At 40.2% G+C, this 14536-nt stretch overlaps 1 protein-coding gene across 6 annotated transcripts in view; it reads left to right on the forward strand.

Annotated features, from left to right (window-relative positions):
* RC3H1 (ring finger and CCCH-type domains 1) overlaps positions 1–14536 on the forward strand; it is a 77545-nt gene that overhangs the window by 28227 nt on the left and 34782 nt on the right. For all 6 annotated transcript variants that reach the window (XM_054165621.1, XM_009909135.2, XM_054165624.1 and 3 more), the window contains 7 exons: positions 2675–2795; positions 4266–4505; positions 5598–5773; positions 6547–6747; positions 7815–7947; positions 10035–10153; positions 12064–12176. In XM_054165621.1, the coding sequence (XP_054021596.1) occupies positions 2675–2795; positions 4266–4505; positions 5598–5773; positions 6547–6747; positions 7815–7947; positions 10035–10153; positions 12064–12176 (1103 nt within the window). The remainder of the gene's footprint in view (positions 1–2674; positions 2796–4265; positions 4506–5597; positions 5774–6546; positions 6748–7814; positions 7948–10034; positions 10154–12063; positions 12177–14536) is intronic.

Genomic DNA, 14536 nt, shown 5'->3' on the forward strand with positions numbered 1-14536 from the left:
TCACAACAAAGAAGTTTCTGCTTATGTTCAGATGGGTTCTAGTTAGTGCCTGTTGTCCTTTATAATCATTCTAACAAAATACTTTAAGTCTGTGGAAGAACATGTAATAGATCCAGCAAAAGAGCAACTTCAAGTTTTATTGTGAGTTGCATCACATGGATGAAGATGGAAGTGTGTGTGTAGAAATACATTCTCTTTTTCTGAATACTCCTGAAACCACAAAATAAGCATCTTGTTTTATTCTTTAGTACTACAGTGCCTCCAGTTTAAGGTGACAGCTAAACTCTAATCTTCCAGGCTCATGTTGCAGACATTGCAGTTGTGCAGGGCTTTTAGATACTTAGACTGAGACATCCCTTGCAAGGAGAAGAACAGGGAATAATACGCAGATAGTGTGTTGAATAGCTTTAACTAGTGGAAGTTTTTCTATGCCAGCTTTTTCCTGGGGGGAGGGGGAAGCGTTCTGTCAGTTGCCTAGACAGTACTTGTGTCTCGCTGATGGGGTTGTGCTGTGTATGGCATTCCAAACTGCCGCTGTGAATGTGTGCTAAACCTACCTTAATTCAAGATCAAAATCCAGGGCTGAGCACAGCTTCCTGTTCCAGGCTGTCTTTGTCTGCAGGGTGTTATGAAGTTGTGGTTCTATTTCGGGTTGTCTCCAGGGCCAGACTGAATGCTTGCAGGAATAAATAGGAATTTGCACAAAATATATTACAGCAGTAAATGGGGCAGAGGCTCTGTAGTCTCTATCTTGGCACAAATGCATGAGATGCATGTTGTTTGATCAATAAGCCAGTTCTGCTTGTATAACTTTGCAGACAGCAGCAGACTGCTAAAATGGCAGTGGCTTTGAAAAGGAGGTGGAGTGCTCTGTTAACATGAAAGCAAATATTGAAGGTGTTTAATATTTGTTTGCCAAATCCCAAGAAACCAATCCAGCTGAGGCTGTTGCAACAATTATGTCTGACCACTGTAAGACAGCACTACAAAATCTCCTGCTGAGAGTGTTCTTGCTTACAGACACACAAAACCCCCAAAACAACTCAAACCCCAGATAATTTCTGAAGTTAAAACCCCCAAATCACCCCAAAATTTCAAGTTAACTGCAGTCTTTGAAAAGCATCCAGGCTAACCTTGCTGTTTTGGTGTGGTTAAACTTGGTTTTGTTTTTCCCTTTAAGATGAGTAAAAGCAAGACTGCCTGATCCAAGCTATCTTGATAATGTTAGTTTTGGGGTGATATCAACTCTCTTAATTGTAGCTGATGTATTACACTGACACTTTCTTGTCACCTGCTGTAAAAGCAGAATACATGTAGCTAGTAATTTGTATTTTGCAATGTGTGTCAAATGAACAACTTAACGTGTGGTTGTCTAAACCTGTAGAAGTGAGATCATGGGTTTGAACCATTATTTTCTACTAAAATGAGTAGATCCTATCCACAGTAGTGGTGGCAACCATATATGTATAAAATAGACACACACATATGTAATCACTGTTTTTATTTGCTGCTGCAGTCATAATGCTGCTCTTTACGTAGCCTTTATATGCATATGAAGGTAAACAGGTTTGTAGCTGCCTTTAACGCGAGCATTAAAGGCTTGTGCTTTTAGATTGAGGCCTGGGTTGGTCCCTGTAAGCAGCTATGTGGGATTAGCATGCTGTTGTTGCCAGTGGGATAATGATTGACTTAGAAAGAGAGGTTGAAGCCTGAGATCTGCTTGTACTTCAGTAGCATACCCCAAAAGTCCTTGTGTTTAGTCTTCTGAGAAATTCCATTTCTCTATCATATATTGGATTGATTGCTGAGTAGTGGTGCTGAGAAGTTAGTACAGTACTATACTGCACCCCTAAATTTGTTTAAAACTTTAAGAACACAACTGGAGGAAAACAAAAACATAGTTTTAACTTGAAGGAGGGAGTAGTCCAACTTCCCCTTGAAAAATCCTGAGTTTGGTGGATGCCTGGATGAAGAAATGAATGCCACAACCAAAAAAAAACCCAAATCATCAGAACAAACACAAAACTTTTGAATGTAACTAGTCTGTGTTGTCAGATTAATACTTGCAGGACATGTTCATATGCATTTGGTATTGCTGCTTGATAATTTTGTCTAGTCAGAATATGTTATAAGGATGTGTTAGAATATTGGCTGCTTAATTGTCTCCTCTGATTTTAGGGCTGAGAGGCTCAAGATACAAATCTGTACTTAGCTGCAAACCAGAGTTTATCTGATTTATTCTGATTTCTTCTTTTTCCTTTTTTTTCTTCCCTCCCCCCCCCGCCCCTTGTTTTTTTTTTCTCCTACCATGTTGGGAGTTTCTCAATATGTGTTATTTCAGCTAAAGTTTTATAGTTACAAGAAATGGCATGTTTCTCATGTAATGCTTTAGTCACAGAATAAGTCTTCTGCATCTAGTTTCTGTCAGCCACTAAGTAAAAAGTCTGCTAAGCATAAATTCAGTAGTTTTTTTTAATGTCCCATTTTAGCTGATTTTTTTTTTTAATGCTGTTTGTTCATTAAGCTGAAAGAATGCTTGCTAATACAGAAAAAACACTGAAGAGGACCAAAACAGGAAATGCTTGGTATTAACAAGGTTGATGTGATGTTTGTAAGCATGTCTGCCACTTATTTATGCATATTCATCATAGATGTACATCTCGTCTCCTTTCAGGTTCCTGAGCAGCAGCCAATTACTTTATGTAGTGGAGCTGAAGATACCAAGCATTATGAGGAGGGGAAGAAGTGTGTGGAAGAATTAGCATTGTACCTCAAACCACTTAGCAGTGCCAGAGGTAGTTCCTGCATTGTTTCCTTGGAAAATGACATCTGGAAACATTTCAAAGCAAACTATCCAATGGGCTAGTTAATCTGTTTGAAAAATGGATATAGACCTTGTTCAGAAACAAACTGAATCAACTAACTTGATCATTGTTATGTCTACACTTGGGGAGGGAGGCTGGGGTTGGAATGTAAAGGCATTTTATCAAAGAAAGTGTTCAACAAGGGCTGAACCATTTGGCTGCAGTGTAGTAAGTTGAGACAAACAGTAAGCTGAGTTGACCTCAGACTAAAGTAAAAAATAATTCTGCTTTTTTTGAGTTCTGCATTTCTCAAAGTAACTGTAGTGGTGCAGCTTGTCTATGGAGGAGGGATCAACTGAAATAAGAAAGTTACTACATATATTTTTTATTAGAGAAATAGTTAATATTCTGTTTATACAAGATCCTACACAAAAGCTGGATCGATCTGAGTATTTCTTATTTAGCAAAACTGCACTGGGTTCAAGAGAATGGATTTTATATAATAGATGTTGGATTTACAAAACCATAGAATTATGGAAAGGTTTGGGTTGGGTGGCACCTTTAAAGCTCATTGTGTCCAACCCTCCTGCAGTGGGCAGGAGCATCTTCAACTAGACCAGGTTGCTCAGAGCCTTGTCCAGCCTGACCCTGGACACATCCAGAGACAGGGCATGCACAACTTCCCAACAACCTGTGCCAGTGCCTCCACATCCTCGCAGCAGCCCCAAGTAGTACAGATGTGCATCATAGACATCAGGTTTTCAAAAAATTCAGTTTTGCAACGAGCTGTCTGAAGCTTTTCCAACTATTTCAGTGTGATAGCAGTACTGCTCTGAGGAGTAGTGGCCCAGTGAGCAAACTCAGTGCCGTGAAACAAGTTCAGTCTGGCAGCTGTATGTCTAACAAGTCACTTACTCCTTTAACCTGATTTCAGTGGCTCCCAGCACGTTTGTGAATCACAGTTTTTACACATAATTAAACATCACCATAACAATTGTGAACTCAAACAAGTTTGTCTTTGCTAGGCCAAATCATTGGAGGTGTTGTGTACTGATTAAAAAAAAGCCTGAATGTCTTGTGAAAACAGACCAAGATCAAGGAAGGCAGTGATTCCTGAAGCTTGTGAATAAAGAAAGAGCTGCAGAATGGTCCTACCCTTGAGGGGACACCAGGGAAAGCTATATGGAAGGGTGTATGGTAGAATTCCAACATAGGAAGATAATTCACTTGAGGTTGCACCTTCTGGAGGCCCACAAGACTTGAATGTCAAAGCTGACTCCCAAGAACTGTTTTCAGTGTTGAGTAAAATGAACCAACAAAAATGAACTTGTGATAGGCCTTCTCTAGTGAACATCAGGAGAGCTAGCTTTGTATTTCCACAGCACAGTCACTGAAGGCTGGCAAAAATGGAGGAGATATGAGGTAGTTTATTAATTTTTTGCTGTTTCATTTTTTTGGAAGGTGTGGGTCTGAACAGCACTACTCAGAGTGTGCTAAGTCGTCCCATGCAAAGGAAACTTGTGACATTAGTTCATTGTCAGCTAGTGGAGGAAGAAGGGCGCATCAGAGCAATGCGTGCAGCACGGTCACTTGGTGAAAGAACAGTCACAGAGCTCATTCTTCAGCATCAAAATCCTCAGCAGCTCTCTTCCAACCTCTGGGCTGCAGTGAGAGCCAGAGGATGCCAGTTCCTTGGACCAGGTAGGTGACATCACAGTCCTACTTCTGTACTGGAAACAATTCAGAGTGGAGGAAGGTTGTTGAGTTCCCTGAGTGATTTTATTAGGCAGTGCCTTAGTTTCTTAATAGTAGGGCTTCAGAGTTGCTGGTGTATCTGTTGGGCTGCTCTCATGGAGCTTCTCACATTTTTTAGTAGTTTTGAAAGTCTTTTATAAAATTCAGAATGATGTGTGTCCTTTCGTTCTTGGGATAAAATAGCAAGTAGTTGCTCACTTGCTGTTCCTCAAAGAAATAAGACTCTGGGTAAAACCAGGGTTACTAGAAGTGACTGGACATGGCTTCTTTTCTTTTTCTAGGGTAATAAACTTACAAAACAGTCATGGGGATAGATTTGCTACATTTGGGGGTGGGCTGTATGCAATCTTAAAAATTACATACTTATAATTCTTTTTCATAGAATACTAAACCATTGACTTTTACTGAATGAAGTCTCATTACTTAAACTGTAGACTTTGCTTTTTGAGGACCAACAAATACAAGCTTGAGATATGAAGCCAGTTTGTTAAAGAAAAACATAATTGAGAAGCTTTTCCCTATAGAAACAAATGAATGAAGCCTAATTTGAGAATGCTAACTTTTGTACCACTGAAGGGAAGAGAGGCTTGTTACCTAGCAGAATATACTACACCACCTGAAGTGTTTGTGTGGACACTGGTTGCTCTTCCACCTGCAAGGGATCCAACCTTGCTCTTCATCCGCCTTTCAGATTTTTTGGCTGGGATAAGTGTAGGATGTAGATAATATGCTTTGAAAACTGAGAGAGACATATAGACAACAAAGAAGTTTTCCTATCATCTGATACCCAAATTCAAACAAATTATAATAAAATGTTCAAAGTCCTGTTTCCCCAGTCCCAGCCTGGGAATCTGGGAGTGTTCCTTCCCTCTTTTCCCTCCCTTCTTGCTGAACTCCTTTTCCTGTTTCTGGGTTTGTGTGTGTGCGGTGGGGGGTCTTGTAGCTGATCACCCCCATGTAGGGAAAGAAGAAACTCTGCAGAAACCTGGACTGTTTCTCATCCTTTGTCTCTTTTCTTTGCATTTCCCCTCCAACCAGCAATGCAAGAGGAGGCTTTAAAGCTGGTTCTGCTGGCTCTGGAAGATGGATCTGCTCTGTCACGGAAGGTCTTGGTTCTCTTTGTGGTTCAGAGGCTGGAGCCACGGTTTCCTCAGGCTTCTAAAACTAGCATTGGGCATGTTGTTCAGCTTCTTTACAGAGCCTCGTGCTTCAAGGTATGGAGAAGATTTTGCTTGGAGATTTCATAATGCTATGAAAACTATTGGTTTTCACTTTGAATTTCCATTGTCCTGAAACATTAAATGTGCCCCAAAATGTGTAACTACAGAAATCATCGCTCATTAAATCCCCCATGTGTTTGGAGAGTGTAGGCTGAAATTGCAAGTTTAAGCTGTAAAGCTGGGGTTTGACTCTGCGCAGGAGTAACAAAACCTGTATGTAAGTCACTGGAACTTACCTCCTTAGAAGAGGCTTAAAGCTGGAAAATCCCCAGCTCTGTTAATTGACTAGTGGTATGGTTAGAGAAATACAAGGCTCTTGGATATCAGAGTTGTATAAAAAGAACTTAAGCTGCTTACTGTGCAGCTTAAATATTACAGCATTTAATGGTTCATTCCTAGCTGGTCAACTTCATTGACTTTTGCTAAATGAGGAGAAAAATGCTTTTTTTGCAGCTAATTGTACCCTCAGACAAAACTGCAGTATAAACAAAACACCTTGACTGGAAAAGTTGAAGTCATATAGGAAGTGTGACAGTTCCACCAGTATCTGTATCAGAGCTGAAATAAGTTATTTGATCCCCATTTCATAGAGGTTCTGCTTTGAGGAGTGTGTTATTTTAGTAGAAACTAGTCCTTACTGCATAGTGTCTTAGTTTGGTTTAGTTTGGAAGAACTTAGTTGCTGAGTGAGGATTTCACTTGCCTTGGATTTCACATAATCTCTGGTTTGTCCTGGTTAATCCTATTTGGCTTATTTCTCCCAACCAGGTGACAAAGCGAGACGAAGATTCCTCCCTGATGCAGCTGAAGGAAGAGTTTCGGACTTACGAAGCTCTGCGAAGGGAACACGATTCCCAGATAGTTCAAATAGCCATGGAAGCCGGCCTGCGCATTGCACCAGATCAGTGGTCCTCACTGCTCTACGGAGACCAGTCTCACAAATCCCACATGCAGTCTATCATTGACAAGGTAAAGCCACCTCAAATCAGCCCAGCCTAGCTTAGATCTAACTGCATGTGACATGAATTTTCAAATAGTGTCCCTGATACTTCAAAAGTGTTGTAGCCTAAATAATTAGAATACATATTTGCTAGTCAATAAATCTTGCTCCCTTTGCCACCTTGCTATCTCTTTCTACTTTACATCTACTTCCAGATGGGAAGTCACAAAGGTTAACTCCCCAGTCCTTCCCGAAATAAGGTAGCTAGGTTAATGGTTTGTGTTTCCAGGGAGAGTGTTAGTGCATAAGTTGAAACCAAATTAGCCCCCTAGTCTGTACCTGAAGTAAGAAAGACAAGTGGAAGCAGTTTTCTTAAATAAAATGCTTGACCTCTGGAAATGCCCAGATCTCTTAGTTTAGAGGGAACATGGGGTAAAGGGCAAGAACTTAAATGGGAACAACCTAAATTTGATGGGTTGTTACAGAAGCTATGGAACAGTTGCTTTGGCTGCTCTGCAGTAGGGCTAGCTTCAAGATCAGTCTAATGTGTGTTTATGCCCTTGCCCACCTTTTCAGGTGTTCTGCCAATCACCTTCTGAAGTGTCTAGGTAGAATGAAAGGACTTTGCGTACTGAAATGGTGTGATGTTAGTGAATGGAACATTGCTAGCTTGCTTTCTCCTTCAGCTGCCTTGCTCTTCACCTGCTATACTTGGTCTAAAACAGGGTGCAAAGTTGTTGGTTTGGAGATATTAGACTCCTCAGAAACTTAAATTAAATCGTTTGTAATGCTAATGTATTTTTTCTGAGTGCCAGCACAACACAGAAAAGAAATAGATTACATTGCTGGAAATAACACTAGCCTGTGTTTTGTCTATTTATTATCTATTTAGAGCTGTATTTAAATCTATAGTGTCAAAGAATTGGTGTTCTTCATACTGGGAAAGGAATTTATAGAAGATGTGGACTGAAATGGGTTTGTGCAGAAAACATGTTACCAGTTTCAGAGGACAGCTCTTGTGAGCTTGTGGAGCAGCCTGCAGAAAGGATGAGGATTACTTCAGCTGTAGAAAGTTAATTATTTTCATTTTTTTAAGTTGCAGACCCCAGCCTCATTTGCACAGAGTGTTCAGGAACTAACTATTGCTCTTCAGAGGACTGGAGATCCAGCTAACCTGAATCGTCTTCGACCTCACCTAGAGCTTCTGGCAAACATTGATCCCAGTCCAGGTAAGTTGAGATGGTTGATAGAAACCTTTAAGTTAGCGATTATCAGGAGTAGTTTAACACTGCAGAAGAATTGATAGCTGTTCATCAAGTGGAAGAACACATACATACATGCATAATAAACATAAGATTCTTGAGTGGTGTCCATAACTAGCCTGGGAGCAGCAGTAATCTGTATGAGGAACTGAACTATTCTGAAGATAAAATAGATTCTGAAGTATGTCAGGAATCATTTCACTGCTCCAAGAGCTTCCTTGCTTGACAGCACAGAGTGAGGGTGGATGAGGATGTAGAGTAGGCATAATCCTGTGGGGTTACGTGGTGCATACTTGGTATTGGCAGCGCTAACTGCAAGGAGTGCCAGCAGTCCTGGCTTCCTTGTTTTTCCTTATCTAGTACACATGTTGATGATTTAAAACGAGATTTGCAGAACAACAGGAGGGTTGGTAGAACCCTTCTGCTTAATGCAGAACCTTCACTGTTGCTCTGAGATAGCTGTTTCTCTCTAGCTCTTCACCAGAGCAAATAATTTGTTTACAATCTAAAGGATGTCTTCATCAGATCAAGGACTTCATTAACTTTAGTAAAAAATGTGTGTTGTTTTCTTTGTTTTAGGAACTCTCTGTATTACTTTTTGATATGAGATCTCAAGACTGCAGGCACAGCACTCAGAAGACCCTTAAAGGCAGCTTAAAATAATTGGGCAACTTCTGTGTAAATAACTTTAGACTCCAGAGTAGTATTTTGATAGGTTGAATAGAAGATGAGAAAAAAATCAGTCTAGAAAAGAAAGATCTGTTATCCTAGGGAATTTAGCATTTTTCTTGTTAATATGTAATTCTGCAGAGGTGTGAAAGACAGTTTGGGATGGCAAGGTTAGTTGTAAAGAATATAACTGGGAAATTAAAATCTGAGCTTTTGACAGAGGAGAGAAAGATGGAAATGGTTGGAAAAGCAGTAATGTGAGGAGGGAGTGCCTGAGGGAGAAGGGAAGGGATGGAATGGAATGGAGAGTACTCTGGCTGAAGCTTTGTTTTATACTTGTTACTGTTGGTAAAATCAATATAAATACTGAAATAATGTGAAGGCCTAAACTGGCTGCAGGAGATGAAGAGTTGTTTTTAGTTTCTCTTCAAACAACTACATTAACCTTTTAAATGAGAACCAGTTGTACTAACCAGCTAAAGGAGATGTAGTGCTTTCTTCACAAGGCTTTCAGTCTGTAACAAGTCAGAGACAGAACGCTGTGTGTACTGCACCTTTTGTTAGTGGAATCACTAATAGCCTCGTTCAGTTTCAGTAGGTGGGTCTGGTCTTGATGGGCTGGTCTTCTGTGCTGTCGAGTTGTTTCCCTGCTGTTCTATAGGTGCCTTCAAGTTCCTCTGGAAGAATCTAGTCCTTGTGAGCAGAATAGAAAGCACTGGTGCTAAAGATAGTGCTTAGTGAAGCACTTTGAGGTCCAGTGTTTTGCAGCACAGTGTGTAGGCATGTGGTGGGAGTGTCATCTGTGGAACAGATTAAACTATTAGAAAAGTTGTCTAGAAAAATCAAGCACCACTGTAGTTAGGGTTGTGCAGTTCATTCACACTGCTCTGTTAGGTGAAGGGCTGATGCATAGGTTTGCCTTGTAACGTTTTTCCATGTGACTGGCATCATTTTCAGTTGCTACTCAGTGCCTGTGTGATCTAGGCTAGTGATGATGGTATTTGTACAGAATGTGTTAACCTGCAGCAGACTGAGTGAGAACAGGGATTTTCAGCCCAATTTGTGCTTTGCATGCAGAGTTAGTAGAGAGCACTTACTATGGAGTTCTTGAGGGATATGAAATTTTTGGGAAAAGGAAACAATTTGACATGCTGATGATGGACTTATAGGCTCATTTGATGTATTGTGAGGTTCAGCCTTGAGTCTATAGGTGGCTTTATTCTTTAAGTGGTTCATATCCATGAATTGAAAGGACTGAATCCTTTTTATCTAATGACACACATTTCCAGTTAAATCTTTTTGGCTGTCTAGTCAGGTTTTGTCATACTTATGGCTTCTTTCTACCTGGTTTTGGAAAAACCTGATGACTTTTTATAATGCAATAGATGCACCACCTCCAACATGGGAACAACTGGAAAATGGACTAGTTGCTGTGAGGACAGTGGTTCATGGCTTGGTTGATTATATCCAGAATCACAGCAAGAAAGGAACAGATCAGCAACAGGTAAAAGTTAAATCACTTAGGAAATTCTTGGTCTGAAACTTTATTTGCTGTATCAAATAGCAGATATTTACTAATGTCATCTGAGGCACCTGGTTTGATGAGGAGCTGATGAAAAAAATAGCACTGCTGTATCATATTTATCAAAAAAAGAAACAGGGGAAAGAAAAAAACAAAAACCACAAACCCCAAAATGCACACACGTGCCTCAATGCCTGTTGCATTACTTTGCACAGCTCACCAGGATGAAAAGCTGCAAGCTTAGGGGAATGAATAAACATCCCTCCTGACTAGAGAGGGTGGAGAAGAAAAGCTGGGAGGTTTAGCATTATGACCTGTGAGAATTTTCTTTGGTTTGTTTTTATGTGACAGATTTCATCCAGACAGCTCTGTGTAAATGAAATTATTCTTTATTTTATTTTGTTCACCTGTGCTTAATGGTCTGTGAAGTTTAAACATTTTGGAAGACTTCATACAAAGGTACCTTCTAAATTCCTGAAGGGAAACTTTCTGTTTCAGAAATGAAATGATGTTGCCAAATACAAATATTATCTTATCACATGTTCTTTTGATCTCATTTTGTTGTGTAGCTAAGTTGGTATAAATGCTAGCTGCTGCTGCTAGACTTTGCTGTCTGTCACACATTCCCACTCCCTTGCATTGGCAGTCATCCTCTTGGAGAGCTGGTTTGGGGAGCTGAACTAGTTGAAAGATAATCTCTGCCAAAAATAAGAGGCAAAATTAGAGTGAATTATTTCTGTTGTCTTACATTTTTCTGTTCACTTGGATGGCTAATGAGCATTGCTACCAGCAGAAGGAATAGCAGTAGGAATACACAAGTGGAAGTTGGGATGGGAAAAACAGCAAGGGTTTTTGTTCTGGTGAGACCATTGCCTAGACCTGGTACATGCTGCCCTGCTTGGAAGGGAACCCAAAGCCTCCTAAGTGAGCATTGGGCAGAGTTTTGCTGTCTGGCAGCAGTGGCCAGCAGAAGGCTGTGCAGCTCTTGTACATCCTGCCTAAATCCTTTTTTTACTACAGTTGGAAGGGTGGGGGAAGAATAAGAAAAGGAAAAAAAAAAATCAGTGTACAGATGTCTGCTTAGAGATTTACATCTTCTGGCTGGATTTCATGGAAAACAAGACTTTTACTTCTAGAGCCCTTTCCCTTAGTGGGAACTCCTAGTTGGGCATTTCTGCCTCTGATTTAATTCTGCCATGAAAACTGTAGGAACTTCAGTGTCTTTGAGACCATCTCTGGCCCTGTCAGAACTTGTTTAAAGGGAATGGCAAATGGGTGTGCATGCAGACAGCAAGATTGCAGTAGGTGGTTGTTTCTTAGGGTAACTTAAATTAGTAAAATACAGAAGACAACCCATCCCCTGCTGATCTCTGTAGGAGTGGGAGTGCATCCTCAACTATTCATAGAAGTAATTATCATAGATAATGAAGAGATTTTTGTAGTCCAAAAGGGGTAAGGGGGAACTTGAGGAAACTTAACTTTCTTAGAGATGAAAAGGATACTCAAGTGCTGTTTTGAGCCAACAGAAAGCAAAGGAAGAGTAGCTGACTAAATTGTTTTTTCAATCTGCCACAAGGATTGATGAATACTTGGCAATTTCTGATTAAACACAGTAATTTTATTTGTCTATCAGTTTTGTCCACTTAACTGTATCCCAAAACATACAGCTGTCTTCCAGTAAGGAATTTGAATAAAAAAGGTTTTCTAACTTGTCAAAATACCTACTCTTGAATCTAAAACATGACTACTGCTGCAGTCATTTATTTTACATGAGACATTTATGGAGCATACACACTGAGGGAATTTTCTTCAAGCCTGTAAGAGGATGTAGTCAGCTCTTGCTTAAGTACTCTTGTATTTGGTATCTCACCTAGTTTCTTTAACCCTGTCAGCCTCCTCAGCACAGCAAGTACAAGACATACATGTGCCGAGACATGAAACAGAGAGGAGGATGCCCCCGAGGGGCCAGCTGCACCTTTGCACATTCACAGGAGGAGCTAGAAAAGTAAGTGTACCTCTTACAGTAGAAATCAGCCCAATCTCTGTTTCTTCTTATGCATAAGCTTTATATACATTAGGTCTAGGAAATGAGAGCAGGCGTAACTTCTTTGTTACGTTAACAAGAAATAATGCAGAAAAACTTGTAAAACTCTTTACAGTTTTGAAACTGTTCTTGAATACAAAGCAAAGCACCCTGTGATGCAGTTATGAAAGTTTGATATTCACACCAGTGTTAACTAGAGGTTTTGGAGATGGGACTCTTTTTCTTACTTAAACACAGCTAAAGATGCTGTTTGACTGCATCCATTACGGTTGTTTATTTTTGCATACTTCTTACCTTGCCTTTATGTTCAGGTGTGAGAAGGACTTTGCTGGCAGTTTTCCTGATGTAGGGGTTCTCTTGTTCTGTGCTGCTATCCAGAGACCCTAAAAACCAGCTTCACAAGTTTTCTTTCTACAGCAGTGTTTTGAAACTTACTGAGAGATTGCACATGCAGTAACGTAAAGTGGTTAAAGCTGTTGCTGAAGAGTTAAAAAAGGTGGTCATACAAAGTCTGCTGTAAATAAGCTACATGGATATTAGATTTAGAGGGGACCCAGTTATCCAAGAGCAAGCTGTTGCTCTTACAAAGGTGGTTTGTGGCATTGTTTTTTCAAGTAAAATGCATTATGTAAGAATTGTAAGAAAAATAAATACAATGCATTTCATGCAACATATATAACTTGTTACGTGCTTTTTGGGGGCTAAAAGAATTGAAATCTTTCAAAGAAAAGGGGCTTCTGCTTTTGGTTTTGGTTTTTTTTAATAAGAAGACTCCAAGGATTTGAAATTATATGAAGTCTTTCTAGTTTTCTTGTTTTTTCCTTCATCTGAAACTGGAAGCATTAATATGGGAGTTTGTTGACTGTATAGTAAGGCCAGTGTGCAGTACATCAGCAAAACAGGAAGGGGGAAAAAAAGAGCAGAGCACATGGTGTTGAGAGTAACAAAGGCAGTTATTCAAATGAACAGAGAATAGGACTTTGATACTTGTGTTCTGCAGAAACAGTTGGGGGTTTTCCCCTCCTGTCGTGGTGCTAAGAAAACGGAGATTGGTAGTGCTGGTTTGGATGATTTAACCAGGATAGAATGTCACTATTAGTATCTCTGAAATAGTGGTATGTATCAAGGACTGTCTGCCAGCTTTGCAGGTGAAAGAGCCCTATTTTATTCAAACTGACTTATGTGGCTTTATAATAATGCTGTTGTGTGAAGCGAGGTGAATGCTTGTTCCATTTCGGGTTGCAGCAGTTTCTGTAGGTGGTTGGGGAGCTTCAGGTTCCAATTCTTCCTTGTACCTGTTATCTTAGCTTAATTCCTTTGAGTACCTATTGTGTGAGTGCTCCTCCTTTAAAAAGACTTACTAAGAATAATATGTATTGCTGTTGCTATGTAGTTCCTGTATCTACACACAGCTTTAAGTCTGCAGGAAGGTTGTGGGCAAGTATGTGGTAATTTGGACAGCAAATGATAATCTAGACTTGCTTAAACAGTAGCTGCTTCTCCTCTTGGCAAGGGACAAAGACCCAGTGTTCATAGGCAAGTATTAAAATTTTTTTAGATTATTTTTATATTCTGCATGTGTGGAGACTGCAAAAAAAGATTAATTGTTCATAAAAATCCAGAGAGCAGCATTGTGCAACTTACTCTAAATCTTTAATCATGGAGCATGCTGTAGAAATTGTCACCCTTGATGGAAAGGGTGTGTATGCACATGTCCATCTTTCCTGAGTGTAGTGTTGTAATTGGAAAGAGCAGGGATGGCCAGTCCTCCCCATCCTGCAGCCTGGGTGCAGGCCTTCAAAGAGTGAAGAGCCATCAGACACCACACCTTTAAGAGCCCTGATGGGAGGCAGATATACAGCAGTAATTGTCAAGGAGAAAGTGGCAGTGCTGCTATGCAAGGAGAAAATGGTTTGGGTATTGAGCAGGATGCCAAAGTAAAGCCATAAGTTCAGCCTGGGGAGCTGCTTTCCACTCATCTCCATGTATCCAGCTGACTTGCCTGACTGATTTGAGATGCCAGAATGACTTCTGAGCACCATGTGGAAAGCTTGGAAAGCTGTAGGCTGTCCCTACTTATGTGTTTTTAGTGTGGTGACAGCCCAGTTTGCTTAGTCCTTTTTAATGCATTCTGTACAACTCCCACTGTTAACACCATGTAGCTTGAATTTTATAGTTTAGGAAGATGGGGTGTTGGTGGAGTGTTATGGAGGTGGTTAGAAGATAGTCAATGAACCCTTACAGCTGAACAGCTCTGATATGTATAGCAAGATTACACTTTTCCTGACTATATACTTGGTCACAGCTGAAAACCAGCAACA

The sequence above is a fragment of the Dryobates pubescens genome, chromosome 11 (genome assembly GCF_014839835.1).
Source record: "Dryobates pubescens isolate bDryPub1 chromosome 11, bDryPub1.pri, whole genome shotgun sequence".
Classification (NCBI taxonomy): domain Eukaryota; kingdom Metazoa; phylum Chordata; class Aves; order Piciformes; family Picidae; genus Dryobates; species Dryobates pubescens.